The sequence below is a fragment of the Epinephelus lanceolatus genome, chromosome 20 (assembly GCF_041903045.1).
Source record: "Epinephelus lanceolatus isolate andai-2023 chromosome 20, ASM4190304v1, whole genome shotgun sequence".
NCBI classification, from domain to species: domain Eukaryota; kingdom Metazoa; phylum Chordata; class Actinopteri; order Perciformes; family Serranidae; genus Epinephelus; species Epinephelus lanceolatus.
In genome coordinates, this window is record NC_135753.1 from 12,097,679 (window position 1) to 12,122,817 (window position 25,139).

The 25,139-nt window shown below is 39.6% G+C and overlaps 1 protein-coding gene across 5 annotated transcripts in view; it reads right to left on the bottom strand.

The window, feature by feature from the left end:
• Positions 1-1,767: 1,767 nt before the first annotated feature.
• dpp6a (dipeptidyl-peptidase 6a) overlaps positions 1,768-25,139 on the bottom strand; it is a 350,581-nt gene continuing 327,209 nt past the window's right edge. For all 5 annotated transcript variants that reach the window (XM_033638754.2, XM_033638755.2, XM_078162828.1 and 2 more), the window contains 18 exons: positions 22,063-22,217; positions 21,867-21,964; positions 21,159-21,282; positions 21,024-21,062; positions 16,054-16,161; positions 15,640-15,731; positions 13,093-13,140; positions 12,860-12,978; positions 10,075-10,146; positions 7,947-8,054; positions 7,266-7,335; positions 6,553-6,747; positions 6,045-6,099; positions 5,429-5,528; positions 4,593-4,651; positions 4,423-4,495; positions 4,238-4,311; positions 1,768-2,683 (listed from right to left, as the gene is read on the bottom strand). In XM_033638754.2, the coding sequence (XP_033494645.1) occupies positions 2,534-2,683; positions 4,238-4,311; positions 4,423-4,495; positions 4,593-4,651; positions 5,429-5,528; positions 6,045-6,099; positions 6,553-6,747; positions 7,266-7,335; positions 7,947-8,054; positions 10,075-10,146; positions 12,860-12,978; positions 13,093-13,140; positions 15,640-15,731; positions 16,054-16,161; positions 21,024-21,062; positions 21,159-21,282; positions 21,867-21,964; positions 22,063-22,217 (1,739 nt within the window). In that variant the 3' untranslated portion in view covers positions 1,768-2,533. The remainder of the gene's footprint in view (positions 2,684-4,237; positions 4,312-4,422; positions 4,496-4,592; positions 4,652-5,428; positions 5,529-6,044; positions 6,100-6,552; positions 6,748-7,265; positions 7,336-7,946; positions 8,055-10,074; positions 10,147-12,859; positions 12,979-13,092; positions 13,141-15,639; positions 15,732-16,053; positions 16,162-21,023; positions 21,063-21,158; positions 21,283-21,866; positions 21,965-22,062; positions 22,218-25,139) is intronic.

Here is a 25,139-nt window from a genome sequence, read left to right on the forward strand (position 1 = left end):
TACCATGAAACTTCCCATAATTCTGACATGATGTCATGGTCTATCATGGTCATTTAGAAAAATGGCAAATATTCTCTTATGATGACTTTTCCCAGAACTCTGAGTTAATAATCTTGTTAATTCAGAAAAACAAATGCATCACACTTCCATGACATGCATCAGAATGAATAACCATGTGTTGTGTCTGCTAGCTGTGTGAATAGCAGTTGTTGAATAACATAGCTTTATGCAGTGATATAATATGTAATGTTCTGTTTAATGCGGCCAAAAAAAAAGCAGCAGAGCGCTGAAATTCACAATAAAACATATGACCCAAAAAAACACTGAAAGCTGATAAAATATCTATTTTTTTATTCTAACATTTACCTTCATGCCACAATCTGCCATGACTCTCCTTCTATGCTTTGGATAACAAAGTTGAGCGTCTTGAAAAAGTCCTCAACCACTGGCAAGAAAGTTCGATGTTGCCTTCTGCATTTATAAATTCCACTTTCAACTCAATTTCAAGGACAGCAACAGGAAAACAGAAATGAATAGTCAAATGTAACTTCCAAAATGCTTTATGCACAAATAACACTCAGGTAATATTGTTTTCTTTTTTCTTTTTTTTTTTTTAGAATAAAATGATATTTGAATAACATTTACACATCAAGCTGACCAGACTGGGATCTCAATCACAATACTACTGGAGATGTAATTTATGCAATCCAGTAAGGAACATTCAAGATGTCAAAATTACCATGTGGAACTGAGCTATCAGGGATAGTGCTGCAAATAACGTCTGAACATGCACTGAAACGTAACACAAATGGCCATTCAAATAAGAAAATAGAAAAATGGAAAATTAAACATGTGCCTCAAGAATTCATTGTTATGCATGTTATATTTGGATAATCCCCCCCCCCCCCCCCCCCCCTTATATACAAATAAATAATTTCTAAGGGTATACCTCTAATCCTAATGGCCTCTCGCCTTCAACTTTGAACAATGTATTCTGTGATTTAAACCGAGTGTGAGTGACGCAGCATTTTCAATCACAAAAACTGCACTTCCTGTCCCGTTTCCTTCACCTACCATTCTTTAACATGTCATAAGCAATGACGCATGCAGATTCTATACATTTAGCTTGGTGTACTGATGTCATTGGACATATTTCCGGAGAATAATATTTTGCAAAACTTTAGAATCCCTACAGTTTGTCAATCAGGAATTAGCTACAGAATGTAGCTTACATGATTTATTTTAATTATCTATTTCAGGCCATAAATTAAAAACAATAGCTGCCATTTTGGGAAGTACGCTTATTGGCTTTCTTTCTGACAGTTGGATGAAAAGACTGATACCAGTGTCGTGTCTGTCAGTTAAATATTTAGTTAAATCCAGGAGAGGGTTAGCTTAGCTTTGCTTAGCTTAGCATAATGGGGGGAAAAACAGCCAGAGCTAGGCTAGCTGCTTCCAGTCTTCACTCTGTGCTAAGCTAACCAGCTGCTGCCTGTAGCTTAATATTTAACAGGCAGATGTGTGAGTGGACTCAATCCTCTTTTGACAAGACCGCGTATAATATCTTTCCAAAAATGTCAAACTATTTTGAGAAAATTAGCCTTGTTGAAGGCTAATTCAAAAATGCAGTCTCACAGCAGGATGTTGTCTGACAAAGTAAGGCACAGTGACTAAAACAAGTTTGTCTTTTTTGAAAAACATTTGATAAATAAAACTGGAGCGTCACAATAAAACCGTCTCAAACGACACATTAACAAACCCACAGTGCTTTTTTTTCTTCCAAACACTTTGCCAGCTCAAGAATTCCGTCAGCATCACTGAAATACATAAAATGAGGCTACGAGATGAACATCGGGGCAAACATGAACACCAAAACAAAATATATCCGTAGTAGGCGAGTGAATGTCTGTGTGCTATTTTACATACTGTAAGAACAATAGACACAACCACAGTCCAACATGAAAGTTCTTCACAACTTTAAAAATAGTAACATTTCCTGTATCTGCACAATCCCAGACACCCATTGTGAACACTGTCCACCAGCGTTCTTCACCAGGCGTCTAAATTTCATTAATATACAAGCCCATGAGTTATGTGCTATAAGGTGTTCCCTCTCCCCACAGCTTGAAAGTCTGTGTGAGAGCTGATGCTTTGTTTCCACTGCTTTTAAGGAGCTGGTCCATCCTGCTGTAAAGGAGACCGCTCCCTGTTAAATCAATCAGTATATTCCAAAGCATCATGTCAGGTCATCAGTCTTTGTTGGCTCTCCGGAGGGCCGTTTGGAGTCGAACTCAGGGCAGATAGTGGGAGGATGGATGTAGGAGTAGGTCTGCTGGTAAGGCAGTCTCAGGTTCAGCATGCGGACACGGGGAGTCCAAATGCAAATCAAATTGAGCAAGAACAGATGAGAGTTGCATATTGTGGACAACTGTATGCCAGTGTTGTGCTTGGGCACAGGGACAGGATGGAGGTTAGGTGGGTGGATGTATGGGTGGGAAGGATTCAGAGCACAATTGGGCCTCAGGAGGTCAAGCTAACCCTCGTCTTCACTCTCCTCCTCCAGGGCCTCCTCAAACACACGTTCTGGTAGCCTGAAGCATTCCTCGAAGAAGTTCACCAGAGACTGGCTGAGGTGCTGCCTTGTTGCTTCGCTGTGAATGAAGTGGCCTTCATCTGGGTAGATCTGAGACAAAGACAAAGAATAAGTGAGTGAGACACTGACACTCATCAGTTGGTACAGGACCAGTAATTGAACCGATAGTTGTATTTTATCTGGTTAGATTTATTCAGTATTAGGTGGGTAGATATATGGGCAAAAATATCAGAGCGTCAGAGCTATCAGAGCTTTGACCCTTGACCCTTGACCAACAAAATCTAATCCCATCATCCTTGAGTCCAAATGAATGTTTGTGTCAAATTTGAAGAAATTCACTCAAGGGGTTCTTAAGATATTAAATCCATGAGAATGAGACAGACAAGGTCAATGTAACCTTGACCTTTGACCACCAAATACTAATCAGTTCATCATTGAGCTCAAGTGGACATTTATACCGTAGAAAAACTGTAACAAAAAAATATCAGAAATTAGTTTGCCTCAATACATTTATAAAAAATTCATAGAATAGTATGCCTAAAAAATGTCATAGTTTAGTATGCTTACAAATGTCACAGATTTCATTGCATTGTATGTATTAAAAATGTATAGTATGCCTGAAAATATATTACAAAAAATGACGCACTGTTGTAGCTATTAAAGTCCTCATATAGTATGACCAAAACAAAAAAAAAATTATCATAGTGCAGTATGACTCAAAAAATGTCAGTATAGTATGCCTTAAAATTTTCACCAAAAATTGTCACAGTATAGTATGCTTAAAAAATTCCATAGTATAGTATGTCTTAAATTATTTAAAAAAAAAATTGTCATGGTATAGTATGTCATAAAAACATCATGGTATGGTATGCCCAAAAAAAAAAAGTCATTTATAGTCAGATACTGGTTATATACATACATGTAGTGAAGATCCTTAAATTGTGCTATAGCATACATATAAAAGACAATAACATGAACAATCCATCTATGCCTATGATTGATTTTCCATCACTGCCTATAACCCATTTAATCTCTGAGTACATCTTTAAATTAGTCAAGGATTCCAACTAACAATCATTTCTGTCCATTCTCTTCTTTTTTTTAATAAAAAAAAATTGAGAGGCCTAGTGTGGTTTTGTTCAAACCAAAATGGATTTAATTGACAATGATAGTAAAAAAAGAAAAACAAGTTTATCATGAGCTTTCTTGGCTTAACAAGTTAATTTATCAATAAAAGGGACTCAAACTAAATTTCTGGAGTTTGAACTTAACTGAGATATTCTAACTGAGTCATCATGTTTACATGTGTTGACCTAAAGTCCACCAGAGCTCTGAGCAACCAGGTCTTTATGATGCATGTGTGCAGAGTAACCCATCTATGGGTCAGTAATAAGCTCCACTGAACATGCAGCTCCAGTGCATTGTATCCTAATTGGATTAGTCCTGGTGTCAATGCAGGATGCCTGAGAAGGTCTCATAATCTCATTATGTGGAATGACAGCATTGTGAGGGCTAATCCTCCGCCTGCTGTGGGATCCCACCGGGATCATAAAGCTCCCAGAGGTTGGAGAATAACTGAACCAGGCAGAGAAATTGGATCAGCAGTCGATGTAATTACAAGGGAGAGAAAGTAAAACCACATACCTGTAAGGTATAGTTGGCCTTTTCATTGATGAGCTGGGCGATGAATTTTGCTGTATGTTGGAAATGGACCTTTTCTGGGAAAACATAACGATATATATGCCAAAATGTCAGAGATCTTCTTGCTTTATGAAAGATTTAAACGCTTAAATAAAGGTGAATTGTAAATTCAGACATCCTTGTCCTACCATCAGCTGTTGGATGAATAATAAGGAACTTCTTATCCATGAATTGAGATGCTCTGTGTGCTAAATTTGCCATCTGAGGAATAATGAGACACACAGCAACAAATTAACAAAAAGATTATATAATGATCATAACTGGAATTTGAAATATAATAATTGTACTCAAATCTTACTGTGTATGCCCTTGGATCAGGTTTAGGCAGCCCAAGATATCTCTCTGAAAATGCAGAGGCTGCAGGGAAAAGAGAGTTTAAATGAAAACTTTGACATCAAAATTAAATCAAAACTACACATTAATAACAATGTCCGTGTGTTATTTCTGTCTCTGGCCATTTGGAAGGAAATAAAGTTCACTTTTCCAGGTTATTCTCCTCCATATTCAAATAGATTCACCCATCTTCTTTAGTCTCGAAGGCGTCGCAGACTGCCTTCATTTGCAATTCCAAACTTATACAGTGTCATGGCATGTCTCTCACCCCCTCTGGCAAGCTAGAGAAATCAAACTGATGGGAAATCAGTCACACCGTGACGCCTGGCTCCTCCTTAATTTGCAGTTTCCTGACTCGGTGCAGCTACGAGAGCACCGTCTCTCCTTCTCCGTCACTCTCTCCCCGACACACACAGCTCTGATTTTCACACATTTCATTCCTTTGGTAGCTGAGGTGAGGCTGGTGTAGTTAACTTTGTCTGGCTCTGTTATGATTGGGTTCCAGGCGTATCTGTAGCATCACACTGATAAGGTGAACAAGCTCCTTTTCTTTGCTCACACGCAGAGTACATACATGTATCACACAGTCATGGAAATAACTCAGCTGCAGGGGTAATCTCTGCAATCTCTTTTTTTCCTTTGATTACTGTCTGACAGGATGGCCTGCACCTGAATGATTATGCACAGATACTGCTTGTTTACCATACACAGCAGAAACTATAATACAGTCTTCATATTATGAATTATATACGGACTCTATATGGTTTTGCAAGCTGGTATACAGATGAAAAAACAGCTTACCGTATAATTCAAAGTCAGTGATGGGTGAGAGGACAGCGCCGCACTTTACAGGGGATTCCTCACCACTCACCAACAGGCTGGTCACGTAGCCTCCATACACCTGAGGTACAGTAAACATGCATGTTACCGCCAGTGGGGGAAATACATTTACTCAACTACTGTAAGCACAAATTTGAGATACTTCCATTCCATCTTTTTACTCCACTAGTCCACTAACTTTTCACATTACAATTTTCTGTCCCGTTCCACCCCAGTAAAATGATCCAGATTCGGTGATTTTAAATGTGTTTGTTTGTGAGAAACAGAAGGATAAAGTGTGTTGAGCAAATTCTCCTCCTTCTTAAGCTGAATAAACTCTTTAAAAACCTTCTTGGATCAGCTGGAAATGCAGCATCACCAAGCTGAAAACAGGGCTGTTTTTCAGACACCATGAAAAGTTGACTCTTTAAATCCTACACACTGGACCTTTAAGTTAAAGATCTAAATATTCCCATTACTTGAACAGCCAGGGTAAACTTTAGATAATAGAGTGTTATGTTCCTGAGCTGGTCTAACCTTCATGTTGTTAACTTCATGTTGCATGAGTCTTTCAGCTACACACTGATACTCGTCTTACCTTTCCAAAAGCTCCAACTCTGGTTTTGTCGACGTAGGGCTCTTTCAAAATAAAACTGCAAAAGATAAACATTCCATTGTTAAGAAGCACATTTCTATTTTGACTTTTGCATTCACTGTCTCACCACAGCAATTGTAGCTAATACCACAGGGTCTTTTTAGCAGCTGTGTTTACAAGGAGCCTTTAATTATACTACGACTACTATAATATTTATTACTGCTACTGCTTATAGCAATTGTAGCTTAATTCTTCAACATTGAAATGCTGGAAATAAAAGACAGACAGACAAATGGACCATTTCATCCTGAATGAGATGCTGCTATTTAAGAATATACGTAGCTAAAATACAAAGTTACATACAGATCGTGTCTCTAAATCAACTGGAAAACTGTTGAGATGAAGCATGTCAGTGGTGTTGGAAACTGTGGCCCTGCATGTAGCTGTTTACTGCATGTTTATTCTAATGTCTGCTAAATCTTTAATAAGGCAAAGTGAAAACATCTCATACTTGAGTGCTTCTTTCTGATCCTGTTCCTCATACACGCCCAGTTTCTTCTGGATCCGGTGCAGCAGGTTGGTGCCCTGGAAGCCGCTGCCTCGCCCATCACAGCGCACCACGATGGCACCGAAGCTGCTCACCAGCACCGTGGCCCAGTCCATGTGAAACTGCTCTGCCACCATCTGGCCACCGGGTGTCCCATCGCTGCACAGAGACAACCACATCAGTGTTTTATGGAGACTACTGAATGCAATGCAATGGTAGTGACGCAAGGATGATACTTTTTAAAAATATTTTATTTCTTTATATATTTTAGCCCCATATTTATGCACTATTTTATGTCTGAACACATGCACGTGCCAGGTTGAGACTTAAGAACTTGAACTTGTTTCCTGTCTGATTCTTCAGGACCTGTAGCTGCAGTGACAACTGAGAGTAGAAAGGGCCAAATTCTGAAAATGTTAAATGTGAGCTGCAAACCGGAGGTCAGAAATGCTTATAAAAGAATGGGCTGGGCAGGAGGGTAAGTTCCCCCATTCATAGAGCAATTATCAGCCAGCTGGAGTAGAGTACAGAGCAGCTCGTCTTTAGATTAAAACTCTGTCCAGGAAGTCTTCGTTGGAGAGGACGGCCATCTGGGGTCAGCACTGCCAACGGACACTTCTCTCTGTGTGAATCAAGTGTACTGTACACAAATGTGTGAAAACCTGTGTCATACGTACACCAGCAGGAGCAGGGGATAGTGTGCTGTGTCCTGGAAGCCGGCAGGTTTGAGGATCTGCATCGACAAGGCTGTCATGTAGACAAACTACTGTTAGACAAAACACTATACAATACTCAATAATTTCTCATAAATACATCTAAAATGTGTTCAATTATTTGGTGCATCTAAAAAACAAAACAGTGTGAGTGAGTTGAGAGTGTAAAAGATGAAGTGGAGTATAACATTGGTATGGGTATGGAGGAGTGAAGAGTCTCATCCCCAGCTGCTAGAAGAGGAAGCCAAATTGATGTGTTGCTAAATTATAGTATAATTAAAACACACACAACACAATTAACTGCACTGTTCAGCAGGGATTCTCGGCCTGCAAGGGTCACAACATGATCAAGGAGAAGAGGAGGAAAATAAACTGCTACAGAAAATTAAGTTAATTTTTCAGCATTTTCACCACAATGTATTTTCTTGTAAAATCTGAATATTTCACCCTCTCCGGGCCTCTAAAAATAATTCAAATAATTTAACAATATAACAGAAGAGGATCCTCACTTTTAAGTCTGAGTTTGAGCTACCTGACAACTGACAAGCATTGGGTTTCTTTTGCTGAAATTCTTTCTTTGTTAGCCATCATATAATTTGTAAACATGGACTTGTCCATTAAAGTGACTTTGGCTCTGACACATACTGTAGTCATCCATGTTGATCTCCTTGTACTCCACTTTAGGCATCTGCATGGAGTCCAGGGTCAGCCTCAGGTTCTCATTGTTCTCCAGTTTATGCACTTCTGTAATACCTGTCACAGAGAGAACACGGATGACCAATGAGATTAAAGTTTCACTCTCAGGAACATCACTGACTACTTTTACATGCACAACATACTGTAAAAATTCAATTAAAAGCCTCGTCCCAATTAAACAGCTGGAGTAGCGTGCCATTTTCCTTTTCTGTTTTCCTAATCCAATAAAATCCCATACTCATTTTCGATGGTTTAGAAGTAAGCCTGGAGCTGTGAATTAAAACGTCTAAAAGAAAGAAGCTCCACACAATATCAGAGCCTCTCATCCTCCAAAACTTTGAGCATGAACTCCGACAAACCACACACCAGACCCGACTCTAGCTGAGACTGACCTGGATTCGCTCGAGGCAAACTTCACACCTCAAGAGACTGTCTTGAAAAGAGGACCAGCTGTACTACTACTTTGCTACAGCTGGTTTGCGCAACACTTAACACAGTCACCCTTGGTTGCCATGACGGCTGGAGTCAAAGGGGATGTAGTGAACATTGTATGTTCGGATCGGTTTGTGTAAACAGTCCAAAGGAAGCATCCAGGATGAATCATACTTTACTGACTTTAGTGATCTAGTGAGCGTTTCTCTAGAACCAAGGGTTTGAGATTTGTATTTCTGAGTTAAATTTCTTGACCACAGTTAGATGGATTTGGTCCAGATATCTATGTTCTCCTGTTCATTTTGAATTGTAATGACTTTTGTGATGAACTTTTCCTCTAGCACCATCACCATACTATCTGTTTATTTAAACTGTTAGCATGCTAACATGCTCAAAGTGGCAATGCCACTATGTTCATGTTTAGCAGATGGACATGGTTATTATTTTACCTGTTAAACAGCAGCATGTTAACATTAGCGTTGTGCTTTTTAAGCTATTAGCATGCTAACATTTGCAATATTTAGCTCAAGTACAGACTCAGAGTCACCACCGTAGCTTTAGACCATTAGCCTTGTTACTAATTATGGCATCCTGACTACACTTTATGTATACTGGCCATCTTAAAGGGACAGTTCACCCCCATTAATCAATCTATATATTGTTTTATTGTGAGTTGAGTGTCAGAGACCAACCAACCATATCACTGCGCAGAGGGAATTGTGCATCTACTGCTAGCTCGCCTAGCACCACTAAGCTAGCTAATGTTACAGCTCAGCCATTAATGCTTACATCTCACAGTCATGAGCGCAAGCCTCTCGTCCATGAGTAGATGCACACTTCCTTCTGTGCAGTAATGCAGTAGGCAGATGTAGTTCAGTAGAGAGAAAATAGTTCCTACATGAAACTTACTGAGACATTGCTGTTGAGTTTTTCAAATGTATTATTTTGGCACTTTAAGGAACAACAGCCGAGTGCCATCTAGTTCCATTATATTTGAGACAAGGCAGACATCTCTATAGCTGATATATCCAACACTTGGCAACTCACACCAAAACAGTCAAGTTTAATAAATAGTGCTACAGGTAAGAGGAAAAATATATATTTTTGATTTTGGGGTGAACTGTCCCTTTAATGTCAATAGAATTTTAGATTTGTAGGCATAATAAAGCCTTTTAAAAAACAGCAAACTCAGCACCTTGGTGGGTGAACATTTGGGAGATATTATTACACTTGCAAAAACACTGTTCAACATCAAATAATCTATGATAATAACATCAAGACTTTAACATAGTCAGAGCAGGGACATGATACTGGTCAAAGATGGCACACACACATGCACACTGTAGTAATCAAATTACAGTATGCTGATATTGACGTCGGGCAGGTCATAATTTAATGAGGACATCCATTGTGAGGAGTAATGTGATTACTGCCATCATACAGGACTTGGCTCTTGGACAAACAGTGACTCAGTGCACAGGTGGTCACTCTGCACTGCAAAGGAAACACTTCTGTCCCCTTCTGACAAGGTCGATTTCAGTGTAGCTGTTATGCTACTGCCAACAAGGTCACTGGTAATGTCTTTAACATAATGCAGAGTCTTGTAAATGCAAATTTGTCTCAGACTTGATGTAAATATACTCACTCTCTCTGTCTTGCGTCTCACTTTCTGCGTCTCTCTGCGTCTTGTAAATGGCTACAAATGGGATCTCCCGTCCTAAAGAGAGAGTCAGAAAGTTTCATCGTCATTTCAAAGACATCAGTGACACATCAGGAAACTGTTCAGCATCATTACAACTAGACATTAATGCTATGAGAGAGCAAAGAGAGCAGAGCAGAGTCTGTGTTCATCACCAACACAATAGTCTCCTCCAGTGTTTGCAGAGAAAGGCATCCCAGATCTTTTGTCCGTCAGACAAAGAGACAGGTCTTTGCTTATTTGATTTATATAATGCAATGGATGAAATAGCTTTTTTCATATCTAGGCCACAAACAGAGGCAGAGTCCTTTACGCTACAGCCCTAAAACCTCAGATCGGACAGAGAAGAGACAGCAAATGAAGTGACTGATGCACTTAGCAAATTGGGAACACAGTACGGGCACATTGCGCTTGTGTACGGTTGAGAGTACATCAGCCACTCGCTCACTCCCTCCTTTCCTCCTCCTACTCTCCTTCCTCGAGATAATGATATCATAGCCTCATCACATAAATTCTCCTCGGCAGGCTGTGAGGAGAGAGGTGGATTACAGATGTATAAAGTGCGGGACAATTGACTCTCAGTAATTTCTGAGGTCTGCAGGGAGGGTTTGATGGCATTGTAGCTGTTCCCTGTTTGATCTGACTTCAGTGATGATCACTTAGCAACCTTCAGAGGCGATTGAAACAATAGCGTTGGATCTGTGATTAAATACTGAAGCTACGAGGATTTGATTCACACTGAAACCACAGGAACATGAATCTACGTGCAGCAGTGTCAAGACAGAGCTATGGTATTCTGACATTTTTCTGATCTTGAAAGTGTCTTGCCTGCTCTTTTGTTATTGTCATGGCCAGCTCAGAGTACATGGATCAAAGGCAGAAGGAGAGGCACGTCAAGATGAGAGTTTGGAAACCTTTTTTAAGTGATTCCACCAGTGGGTGCTGACAAAAAAGCACTGAATTAAGTACAACTGGAGCATACATGTACATGCACTCGAGTATTTCCATTTTATGAGACCTTATACTCCTCTACATTTCAGAGGGAAATGCACTTTTGATTCCATTACATTTAGCAGCTATAGTTTGGGCTGGGCAACATGGAAAAAATCAAATATCCAAATACACCTTGATGTCAATATCACAATGATGTTGTGGGGTTGACTATTGGTGCTTTCACAAAATATTATAATATAACACAATATTTTTAAGTGGATATAATGAAGAAGTGGGTAAAGGCAAATAAAAGATCCGATAGAACAGTCTGGTAAGTTCATAAAATTACATCACTTTACTGTAATGCAGCTTTTAAAACCAGAAAAAGGCAACACTTACGCTATAACAATATCCAAAATCTAAGATGATATCTAGTCTCATGTCCAGATATCAATATTATATCTATATATGGCCCAGCCCATACTTATAGTTGCTATTTGTTTTTCAAAAATAAGATTTTACACAAAAACATATGATAAGCTTATACAGGGCATCTACAGACATCAGACAATTAAATTTAATGCTTTTTAAGACCCGTTCAAGACACCTTTTAGCCTAATTTAGGACAGATTTTTGGACAAATCATGTTTTACTTATTTAAGCATCGCAGGCAAGTATTATATATGTGGTCTTGTGCAGACGTAAGTGTTGTGTAGGAATATGGTTATTAGAGTGAGTTAAGTCAGTCCACACAAGTAAGAGCAAGTATGAGATAAAATGACAGTATTATAGTTTTTAAAGATTTGCAACATTAGAAATGTGGACTTTTACATAGAAATTAAAAAATGGATAATATTATATTAAATGTTTGTAAATAAAATTCAAATTTAAGACTTTTTAATGACTTTTAAGGCCTTATTGTTTTAACATTGAATTAAAGACTTTTTAAGGACCTGTAGACACCCTGTTATAAAATGTGATGCACTGTTACACGTTCAACTTCCCAACTATCAATGAAGCATTTAAAACTTTCACCTCAACTAACAATTTATTTAAAAAATCATGCTAATGTATCAGTAACTATAATCCTGGAATGTAATAATATAGCACTGATACTAACATCTTCTACAACTTGTTGCTAATACCTTTGCACATTTATATTATGAAAATTATAATATATAGTGTAGTATTGCTGTATTGCAACATTCAGAACATATCTATGATTGAGGGTATGGGAAGGGATTGTCTGCACACGGCTCTCAACATAGAGGTAGGAGAGCCAGCCCCTAGCAGCTAACGGTGCTAACAGTATGAGCAGTGCTAACAACTGCAACAGTGCTGACGGAGCTATCATTGTTAACATAGGGGGATGGCGTTATCAGCTGTTTAAGCACAGTGCAAAGCAGCAGCAATTAGCTAGCCAGTGGGATACACACACAGGAGCTCACATGCACTAACATGCATGCAGGGCAGGACCGTCAACCACAGCAAAGAACAGAGAAGCTCGGATTAAAACACACACAGAGGGAGCATGGCTTCATTCTCTTCTAAGGACACCATTCTTCCACTATATCTTTACACAGCAAATAGTTATCTGCTGCTATACTAATGCTCTGAATGTCACATACAGCTCCTTTAAGTAAATGCAAATGCACTTTATGTTATTATCAAAACAGAGCCTGATGTGTCAACATAAAGTGGATGAGGGGGACAGAGAGATAAGGAGGGAAGACAGAAAGATGGACAGTGTTAAGTTTAAAAGGTGAGGGACATGAGTCAAAGCTACTGTGTTAGCTACCTTGGCAGTTGAGCAGGAAATAACTCATGTTGTGGCTAAAGGAGCCGCTGATGTAATCACAGCTGTTGGCCAAGGAGCACGACAGACAGCGACGGTTGAACGAACCAAAGGTGTCCGCGCTACAAAGACAAAGAAGAGGACATTTCACTTTTTTTTAAAAAAACAAATAAGCAAAATGTAATCCACTTCCAAAACAACAACAGCTGACACAGAAAACAGAGACCAGCTGTTACCTGTACAAATGTCTTCGCTTTGGACCGTCCTCAGTACTCAGGAAGTATCTACATTAATATAAGACAAAAAAAGAATGTCATGGCAGCAGATTTGAATTTAGCTACTGTACAGTATTTTTCCATGCATTTAGCAGAGCTGTGTTCATCACTCAGCTTGGGGAGTTAGAAAAGCACCTGGAACACACAGCAGTGCCCAAACTACTCACGAGAATAGATGTTTCATAAATGAATGATGGGGGGAAAAAGGTGGATGAATCCTTTTAAAAGAGAAGTAGGCCAAATCTGATCCCCTCGGGGAAGAGGTTTTTGGGTGAGTGAGAGTTTTTTAAGTCACTTCAGCACTGAGAACAATGAGTAACTGTTTCTAAATATGTTTGTGTGAGTATGTGAATGCAGGTGTGTACATATGAGCTTATGTTAGTCAGATCACAGTTGCCTTGTGGCCTGGATTGTGGGTGTGAAATTATCTAGGAGTGATAGGGATGAGTCACAATCCTCATGGGTGCAACAGAGATGCAGGGCGTTTTCAGACCGAGCACATTTTGAGCGGTTTATTGTGTGGAAATGCACGAGCCCACCACAACAGGCAGTAAGTATATTTGCTTTCTCAAAATGTAGCATCAGTGCTATAAACTAGTCACAGACCATAATCAGTAGACATCATGACAATAAACAAGGTCATTTCTTTGTCGGACGGCAGCAAACAATCTGCCTCACGGTGCTCAGTCCATGACACTGAGGCATTCAAAGGCAGGGAAGCACAGAGAGACCCTGCATGGGAATGTCTCAGTTTCCTGTCTCTGTCCATGGTGCTGTAACAAAGGCAGAGAGACACTAGCCCTTTCCACACAGAGATGGCGGTAGAGGGCCACTGTGGAGGCCCTTCTGTCATGTTGCTCCAGTGTGTGATTTGAGACAACATGCCTGCGTCCCGGATACAAAAGAAGCATGCTGGGCGTGACGTGTAAAACAACAACGCTGGCCTGTAGTGTGATGTATCACGTACTTATAAACAATAACTATGGCATAACATGTCAATAACAATCATTTATTGTTCCTGTCATATGGTGGCTGATCTCAGTCTCTGCTTGTAGGGTAGAGAGCTCCTGCATCTCATTGTTTTCCCAATTTGCAGACATTTTTGGCCATTTTTGTCCTTTGAGTTAGCTGCTAACTGCTATCAGCTACTTTTTGAATCTCCCGCAATGGGTCGCACACATGATGTGTTGTCAGAACATAACACACATGCTATCCATTATACCGTCCTGCCAGCTGTCCCTTTTACATAGGAGGTGCTCTGGTGCTGTTACTACTTCTGATGCCGGCGTAAAGGTGAGACAACTCTGTCCCCCCGTTTTGTGATTGTACTTTCTTTTTTTTTTTTTTACAGAATAGTGAGGTGGCATGTCATGAAATTCCTGCTTTTAAGAGGTAGCATAAAAGAGGCTACAGTGAGACTCTGCATGTGGAAGGGGGAGTAAGCTGCGGTCGACGAGATGTCACCACTACCCGCTTGAGGGTGGGTGCCCAGCTTTTGGACCTACTCCTGAGAAGGTCCATCTTCGGGGCAGCCTAGCGTGGCACAGCACGTCTAAACTGACAATGGAAACAAGAATTCATCTGTCTCTGTGCATTGTGCTGAAACATTCAAAGGCAGGGATGCTTCTCTTGACAAATTCAAGCACTAGGATTGGCCAGGCGTCCATGCTCTTGTGAGGCAATGCAAGAGTGTTGATCCTGACCACAGCCACAAAGCTTTTTCTGCTATTATCACGAGTTGTTTATCACAACACATAAAATGTTATAAACTCTTCATTTGTGTTTTGTTCGTAAAATTCTGGCTTGGTTGGGGATAGGGACGCAGTCATAGCGGGTGACAGGAGAGCCAGAGCCCCAAGAGCGTGTTCGAGGCTGACAGTGGCCACTTGGCCGTGGGCAGGGACTCTGCAGACCTCCCGCCCTCCCTCTGGTGCTCCAGCACACTTTGCCGGCCCTGGCTTGGCTCTCAGCTGACTGGCTTTATCCCATAGCCCCTAAGCAGCTTCTCGACTGACCCAGGCTGTGCTCTGCTCCTCCGCCAGAGAACCAGAGGGATGTTGGTGGTGTCTGTGCAAACAGCTGAGGGCCCTCTGTGGGCTTTTCTCCAGTGTCCACATACCCCTAGATGCTGAGCTGTGGACTCTGTCATTTTATTTCTGGGATTTTATGCCCCTGCTCTCCAAACATTCGCACTCTAGCAATCACAGAACAGTAGGGCGGGACTTGCCAATTTATGACATGATTTACAATTTAAAAAAAAAAAAAAAGTTTTAAAGACCGTGTTTAGCTAATCTTACGGAGTGTAGACATTTTTGATGCCCCTGCAGGCCACATCTCTAACAGAACGACCAAGTATCCAATAAACGAGTCAGTGCTGCATCCACATTACTGTTGTTTACTTATAATTAAACAATCTGTATCTACTGCACATAAACCCACTATAGAATTGTAATATACTGCTGTTGGTAAATACTAGGTTGGTGTTAATAGTGGTTTATGGGTGCTTACATCAATTGGCTGTCCTCATTATAGGCCAGGACTTGGGTGACATCCCAGTCTCCAGACGTGATGGACTGCAGTGTGTCTGTGCTGGTGTTGGGCTTTGGAGATAAACAGAAAGTAAAGAATGTGATAATCTTATTACATGGTGACATATTAAGACAACAAAGGTTTTTATTATTTATTTTATTTTATTTTATTTTATTGACTTAATGTTTATGAAACAACACAGGCTAATAAGCTACACTGAGTTTGTGTTACAAAAAGTAAAATTTAGCTACAGATTGTCTGTTGAAAATTTTCGACAATTGTCGTAAAGCTTATATAACACACTTCTGAATAATATTAAAGTCTGCTATATGGATTGCTTACAAGGAAAAACACAGAATAATGAATATACTGTACACATAGATGTTCTCTGACCTGAGAGATGGACATGGAGATGTGGAAGAACTTGCCCCTGCCTCCTTGAGGAATGGCGCGGGTGAAGAACAGCTTCAGCCCATCTTTGGAAAACAGAGGTTTCTCATTCTGAAGACAGAGAAAGGATCATTCAAATCTTTTACTTTGACAAAACAGAAAAATAGAGCACCACTAACAAATGATCAGATATGACTGGTAAATGCTAGGGCTGTAAACTTTTGGTCGGTTGCTTGATTTGTTGTTAGATATACTCTTGTCTAACAATTCTCATTGGTTGGACGATCACTGGGTTACTGTGTCCACCACAGCATTTTTTTCCCAGCCGGAAGCTGCAACTGTTGTTCTTCAGCACTTGTATTTGTCCTATGTTACGACTGGTCTTTATGATATTTGTCCCACCTCTTTTCCACTGTGATTGGACAGCTGGTGACAGTTACGAGTGCAGCATTTTACTCAAAGTTAAACATTTTTAAACTCTCATTTTTAATTGGAAAAACAGATAAATAATCACAGAAGATTTATCTGACTAAGTCTCCAAAAATCACCTCAGTTTAAGGCTGGATTGAAAAGCCTTTGCAAGGAATATGATCACACCGGAGCCCTTATTGGCACGATGGCTAATGTTAGCTACTGGACTAAAAACAGTTGAGTCCCTCGCTCTCTCTCACGTGCAGCCTTACAGAGATATTTAATGTTAGTAACGTTGTGTTGTGTATGACATCAGTTACCCCAGAGTTACCCTCTATAGTGTCCAGTCTGTCAGATTTTTCTCATCAGCCCCATTCAGTGTTAAGTGGTAAGACGGATTTGAGCATGCAGTTCAGGTGGAAAAGTGTTACAGTGCACACTTTATTTTCAGGTAGTATTAACTGTTACAGTGGACATTACATTTAGTTTTCACTCAAGGCATTCCACTGGCCTGAAAAGAGTGTTAACTGGCCTCGGCCAAGCTCTGTGACAACAAAAAAAAGACAAGTGGACACACAACACTACCAGGCAGAGTGCACTGTGGCCGATTTAGTTCATTTAGAGATAATGATTAACTAAGATTAAGTGGAATTTCAGTCAACCAAGATTTTCTTTGACTTTGGTTGAGTACAGCCCTAGTAAATGCAATAATTATACAAAAATGCCCCCAGAGACAACATACAAAAGTCAGTGTAAAATTTAAGAGTGGAATCTACTTGCTGTGCCATACCAGGCTATAATCAGTATAACAATGTTTCTCACTGTCTTCATTTTAAATTTAATCTTTTCCAATGTGCAAATTAAAACACAACCTAAACCCAATCCCACAAATTTAGAGTTAAATATAATAAAGTTGGTTTGTAAGTTTTATAAAATACCGTTTTGTCATATTTGCTGAAACTGACAGTACATTCACACAGTGGTACATGACACATACAGTCTATGAAAAGAATCATGCTCCTCTGCCTCCTCTTAGGCTTCTAGACAACTCATGTTTTAAATGTTTATTTCAACAGCGGAACATAGACTCATGGTCAGGTGTAACAGACTTATGGAGACATACCAAGAAAACGTGGGACTGAGTCAGTTACGACGTCCTAAGTGCTTCTACACTGTTTCACTTGTGAGGACATGGGCACTGTCCTCACAAGTCACTGATGTCCTCATAAGGTCGGTGCGAATACCAGTGAAATGTCCTCATATATAGGTCGTACGGACACTGACACTGCTATTTCATTTTCGTGGTCTGCCCTGCAAAATAGTGACCATAATTCGAAAATGATTTGGCAATCTGAGCGGCGCAGGAGAGTGACGTCAGGAGCCGCTCTTCTTCAGCTGACCATGGTGCTACCCATCTAATACGGTAGGGGGCGGTGTGCACATTTGATATATGGATGCGTCACAGATCATGGCGCTCCCTGAGATTGTGCTTTCTAAACATCGTGATTTCCCAAAACTGAATAAATACCACACATAGCAACACAAAACTGCTTTGCTAGCTCAATCATGTTGTAACTAAGATATCTGCTGGAAAAAATAATTTTTTCATGGACTGTTCATTGAGGATACAGAGTTAATACGTCCGCTGACTTGACAGTCATTTAAACTGGTAGCAGCTTATACTTGTACTTACAGCTTATACTTTGTAGACATCGTGATTTCCCAAAACTGAATAAATACCACACAGTCCAGCAACCTTTCCGGGGGAAACCCTGTGATATTGACACGTTAAATAATTTTCATACATACAAAGCTGCCTAATATAATTTAGATCTGCCCTGTAAAAGTGTGTGTATAGCGCACTGAATGAGTGTTAGGTGTGAAGAGGACCTTACAAGTGAGCGCATTGTGTTTTCTTATGACAAGCGGTAATAACATCTTCACACCAAACACTCATTCAGTGCGCTATACACACACTTTTACAGGGCAGATCTAAATTATATTAGCCTAAATATTTAAGATGATTACTTATGTATGCAATGATTTATTAATATTAAATATATATAGATAATATAGATAAACATACAGTCCAACAATTCCTTTGATCAATGGATATTTTTTTGCTTAACAATTTAATGCAGAACAGCAAGATGGCATGATACAATTTAATTTCTATCATGATCAAGATCATGCTGAAAGCTGAATTAATAGTAGTGTTAATATATCTATGAATCGTATACAAGTTTACAAGGGTCTTTGTTGACTGCAGCTTGTTAGCTATGGCCTCCAGGCTTATTACACACTGATGTCAATAGGTACTCCATATCATATCAGTTAATCTTGACTGTGCATAATTTATTAATTTCACGAGCAGATTCAATATTCGACAACCATATTGTATGGGTTAGAATCAAACCAAGGCAGTATGTATGAAAATTATTTAACGTGTCAATGTCACAGGGTTTCCCCCGGAAAAGTTGCTGGACTATTATTTAGTTTTGGGAAATCACAATGTCTACAGAGTATAAGCTCAAGCTGAGTGTATCTGCAATCCAACTACAAAAATGCCAGTTGAGGGAATCCGAAGCCATTTTTAACTCATGTTGGTGTGCAAACACGAGGTCCTCCATGGTACGCTTTGAACACTTTATTGACTTACAAAAACGTTAAAAACACCTACAAAAAGCTGAGTGTAAAAAAGACTTAAAACGAGCTCGTGCAAAAGGACAAAAATACTACGATTATAACGAAAACCCATTCACTCGACACACACACACAGACATGGTTGAAAAACTGTGTCGCCTCCCCTGATTCTCATTCCATAACACTAATCAACTGTGACTCCCCTATCTAACCTACATGTGACTGATCACCACCTACGCCCACAGCTGTGCAGGTAACCCGTAGCAACCCTAGTGCCTACTAACACTGACACGGCACCTGCTACCAGTTTAAATGACTGTCAAGTCAGCGGACGTATTAACTCCGTATCCTCAATGAACAGTCCATGAAAAAATTATTTTTTCCAGCAGATATCTTAGTTACAACATGATTGAGCTAGCAAAGCAGTTTTGTGTTGCTATGTGTGGTATTTATTCAGTTTTGGGAAATCACGATGTTTAGAAAGCACAATCTCAGGGAGCGCCATGATCTGTGACGCATCCATATATCAAATGTGCACACCGCCCCGTACTGTATTAGATGGGTAGCACGGTCAGCTGAAGAAGAGCGGCTCCTGACGTCACTCTCCTGCGCCGCTCAGACTGCCAAATCATTTTCGAATTATGGTCACTGTTTTGCAGGGCAGACCACGAAAATGAAATAGCAATGTCTTCTTTGTTTTCTTTTTGATTATGGCATAAAATGTGCAGTCTTGAAGAAGAAAATGCAAATGCAAATAGGTTGATTGATTATTCATTTTATTTATGAGTGAAATAATGCAGCCACATTCTTAAAATGAAAAAGCATTTCTGTAAATGCATTTTAATTTTCAAATTTTACATTTCAAATTGAATTTTGGTATCTATTTGCTGGGGCATATTTTGAAAATTAAATCTCAAATGACTTTTTCTTTTTCATTTTAATTAAGTAAAAGAATGAGCAGTCTTGAAGAAGAAAATGCAAATGCAAATAGGATGATTGATTATTCATTTTATTTATGAGTGAAATAATGCAGCCACATTCTTAAAATGAAAAAGCATTTCTGTAAATGCATTTTAATTTTCAAATTTTACATTTCAAATTGAATTTTGGTATCTATTTGCTGGGGCATATTTTGAAAATTAAATCTCAAATGACTGTTTCTTTTTCATTTTAATTAAGTAAAAGAATGAGCAGTCTTGAAGAAGAAAATTAAAATGCAAATAGGATGATTGATGATTAATTTTATTTATGAGTCAAATAATGCAGCCACATTCTTAAAATGAAAAAGCATTTCTGCAAATACATTTTAATTTAAATATTAGTCACGATTCGCTTCCATACACAGACAGGCTGGAACAAAGTTAGTAAACAGTAGAAAGCAGCATGGACACCAGTGAACATGTTACAGTGGTTACGTCTTTTCTCTTTCTTATTCAATCTGTCTTTCAAATCGTGTTGTAGATTATTCTGGATCGATGTTTGAGCACTACTTAATGGTGTCTTGTGGTGGTGCATCATTGCATTTCGCCAATGAAAGGGCTAAAATTAGCACACTCACCTTATGTTTCCATCACTGCCTATCAGAGATGGCACTGATAAGTAACCATGACTACTGCAGAGTCATTTGACCTGGGATTAGTGGGGGTTAACGGGTTGTGCAGTGGGTAAGGGACTTTAGAAAGTTGTTGACCCAGCTGCTCTGTTGTAAACAGTCAAGCAAAAACCAGGCATTGCCCTCCAGCTCGTTGCTTTCGTTCAGCTGGGGTAAATTTTTGCAAATCAGAATCAGAAGCAATACGTGGTGGCAAAGGAGTCTGATGTACTACTGTGTGCACACAGAGAAAGTTTCGGCAATTATGACAAAGTTATTTTTATATAAGTTACAACTGCAGCGTTAATCAACACCTCTACGCTCTCACCTGTCTGTGCAGCCATCCTTCACTTTCATCCTCATGTTTCTGTAACAAACAGGTTGACAGGTTTCAGTTGGTGTATGAACACAGACTTTCTTTGATACATCCAGCACACATAATACACACACAAAGGACACAGACCTTTGTGCAGACCCCTGTCGTGGCCTCACACAGTGTGAGTATAGAGATGTTCTGGGCTCTGTTCAGCCAGTTGATAGCCAGTTTAGTAGTGGTGGCCCATTTCACCATAGTCACATAGTATTCGCTGCCAAACACAGAGAAATTATAAAATGGCAATTAACTTTGTGTACACTGAGAGGTCTTGGTGTCAGCATCGTTGGAGGGTAAATGACCAATCACTGAGACAAAAAAGTTGGAAAATAAGACAGAAAGTGCCAAAATATTTCCATTTACTAATTGCATATTATGATAGAATTTAAAGAAAATGGATGAAACATTAATCATCTCATGCAGAAAAATTGAGATATTAGAGCAGAATATAATGGGCCACTGCAATGAAGGAATAAAATATTGGGTATGAATACAAACAGAGCAAATGAGGGCATTAAACTTAATGGAACTAAACACAGGAGCACATTAAGTAAAAATGTATCACTGGAGAAATACAATTTACAGAATCTGCAGGATATACACAACCACAGGATATATTGATTCAAATTAGTTTAAAAGACATAGCATCAGAAAATTAATACATGCAGAGAGATTACACACATGAGAGACTATATGAATATGAATTATGGAAATTTCTGGAGCAAATGCAGGAGGTGTAAAATGTGCATTATCTGACTGAGTGTTGAGATTGATTGGTTGACAGTCTGCATGCCTTACCCCATCCTGGGATCATCAGGTCTCCTCATCTCGATGGTGTGAGGCGGACCATTAAGGTTCACAACATACAGAGTGATAACTGGGTTCTCCTCACCAGCCTGAACAGGGCGAGGAAAGAGGAGACGATTTATATGACATAACATCTAAAATCTAAACAACATATCTATTCCAAAGTGTTAAGGATTAAACAGTGCACCTTAGGGTAGTGATACTCTTTTCCCATTGGGTACGGTGTGCCTGTAAACATGGGCAGCTCCATCCTGGGCACCAGGGTGTCATTGATGGTGGCGTACGCTAACCTTGCACCATCTGGAGACCACCAATGGGCAATATGGGACTGGAAAATCTCCTCTGGAAGAGTAAGAACAAAATGACTATCAATCACAATGACAGCTGGAAAAAAAGGAAAAAAAAAGGGAGAAAACTCACACAGCGGAGTCACAAGTTAATTATATGGCTGCAGGCCAACAGAATCACACTGCTGTTTCTTGTCGGGGTTAGAAATGAACAGGTGTTCGGGGGAAAAATGTCTTTTGATATGTATACAAGGCTGTATCATTAGTAGTACTCTTTGTATGGCACTGCTCTCTGTTCACAGGAACTCATTAAGTTATTCATGCATGAATGTTGGCCATCGCACAGGATTTATGGATGTAAAGTTGAGCAGTTTTTGATTACACAACAGTCAGAAATATGCTGCCTCAGCACCACAGTGTCAAAGTCAAAGTGCCAAAACCCACAGAACCCAGTACTAGAAGAAACTGCCAGTTCATCACAAAACATTTAATAAAAAAATCTAATTAATAGCTATATAATCTCCCCTGAAAGGCACAATACACTCTTAGAAATAAGGGTTGCATAAGGATTCCTCCTGAAGGGCTGAATTTCTACCCAGAACCATTTGCTTCTGAAGAAGCCTTTTTCTGAAGAAAGGGTTCAAGACTACGGGTCCTATTAAAAACTCTTTTTATCCATAGAACCCTTTTTGGAAGAAAGAGTTCTTCAAGTATTGTTGAAAGCATGGGTGTTAAAATATCATCACTCTCAAATATTCAAATATTTACCCAAAGGCAACAGTTTGATCTGCTGCTTTCTGGAAGGCGTTTCAGGGCCATTAAATCATCGACAAATAGAATGAAAATCAATTTTTATCCCAGAGCCATTACTGCACTCAATATTAACACTTGAAATACACTGTAATCTCTTGTGCAATATTACAGTTTCACCCATAACTGGAAAGTGCAATATAGTGTGTGGGCATATGTGTAATGTTTTGTTACTTCCTTTTAATGGTTAGATTTTATTTATCTTAATTTGTAGTCATGCTCTCTATTTTGCTCTTTTGCCACCAAATATCATTGTACTAATGCAATGACAATAAGGGTGATTGTTTCAAATGGTATTTTTTAATGTAGATGTATCTGAATTCCCCTCAATCAGAATTCATTTCATTGTGTTCTGCCATAGTTTATATCTTTACCATCGATTCATGCCATACAAAACCACACAGTCAAAACTGTTTTGTAATTGGCTCCAACTGAGTAGTGGGGGAAAGATCAATGGGGAATATATTCAATTACTATTTTAAAGCCCCCCTGGTTGGGTTCTATTTGAAACCCTTGGTATATGAAATAGTTCTTGGTTAAACCCCAAAGTTTGGTTCTTGTTAGCCCCCTTAGGAGGTGGACAGGTTCTGGATAGAACCCTCAGACATCCCCTTTCCATCACATTAGCTCTGTACTTGAACAGGTTATGTTCAGGATTCTTGGAATCTTAGTGCTTTCTAGCAGGAACCATTGTAATCAAGAATGCACCATCAATGAAGGGCATTGTATCCACCTTATTTTTCACGGAAACGCGGAGGCAAAACAGAACGCAGCCAGCTTCCGTTTTTTTGTGCGACACTTCTGGTCCAGCACTCTTACCACTGTGTAAATGGGAATCGCCTTGTTGTTTACCTTGCTGAGTTTAGCTATATATATATGTATATATCACATTTTTCACGTCACTATATCACCGTTTAGACTAATCTGATGTTTGTAAAGTCTATAAACACAATGACTGAACAAACATTAGTATTTTCTCTGTGTGTAATTAATAACATGGTTATCGTAGATTAGCTGGGCTAACCGTTAGCTGTTAGCCGTAAGCCGTGTCTGTAATAACTCACTTAACTCACAAAGTGGCCCGTGAAAAAAATATTTTCTCCAGCGGATGTCTTAGTTACAACATGATTGAGCTAACTGGAGTAGTTTCATGTCGTATCCGACAACGGGAGGCTTTTAACGGATGACGATCCTGATGTTAGCTTTGCTGCTAGTGTTAATGTTAGCTGTCCCTGTCAGCTGCAGCCACTGATGCTTTCTAGACATCGTGATTTCCCAAAACTGAATAAATACCACACATAGCAACACAAAACTGTTTTGCTGGCTCAATCATGTTGTAACGGCTGGATGGTTGATGCGTACATGCTGATTCAGGTGCTATCAGAGCCGATCCGCGCATCACTATGGCTTAATGATCAACTCAGTCAATTAAAACAACCCGTCCTGTGTTAGGAGTGTATGTCGCTGACAGAAAGAAAGAAAGAAAAGGGAAAAAAAGATAGAAAAGCAGCGTACACCTCACATATTTATTTCTCACAGGTATGCACACGTTTGGCTGGCATGCAGAAGCACCGTCTGTGTGTCTGTGTGTTGAGGGTGCGAGCCGCAGCTTCAGCTGCTCAGGTAGAGAGGCTGTGTAGCCCGGTGTGTTTTTTCGCTGATTCGGTTCTGCAGGTTCTCTGCTGGTACACTGGAGACGGGGATCAAGCAGTTTGTCTCACTCGGGATAGATTGTGCTTTTTTGGTTCATAGTTTATGATTGATGTGCAATTTATTCGCGTTTAGAGGGAATAAATTTCCGTTATAACGGAAACGTGGGCACAGTTATCTAACGTTATACAAAATACACAGACTAACTAACTAACTAACTAACTAACTGATTGACTAACATAAACAACTGAAAATTGAAAAAAAAATTAGCTTGCACCGTTAGCTCCGGTAAGGGAAAGCATGAGGGAAAGCGGCTGACCGGAAGTCACGCACAAAAAAACAGAAGTTGATCACTATTTACTTCCGTGTTTGAAAATAAGGTGGATAATGCACAGTGAGAGTAAACACCAGTAGCAAGATGGTGGATCACAGTGATTACCTGCAAGCTTCTGATCTGCAAGCTTTTGAAGCATGGACCAACTAAGACTATTTCTCTTTCCGTTCCTGTCTGTAGAAT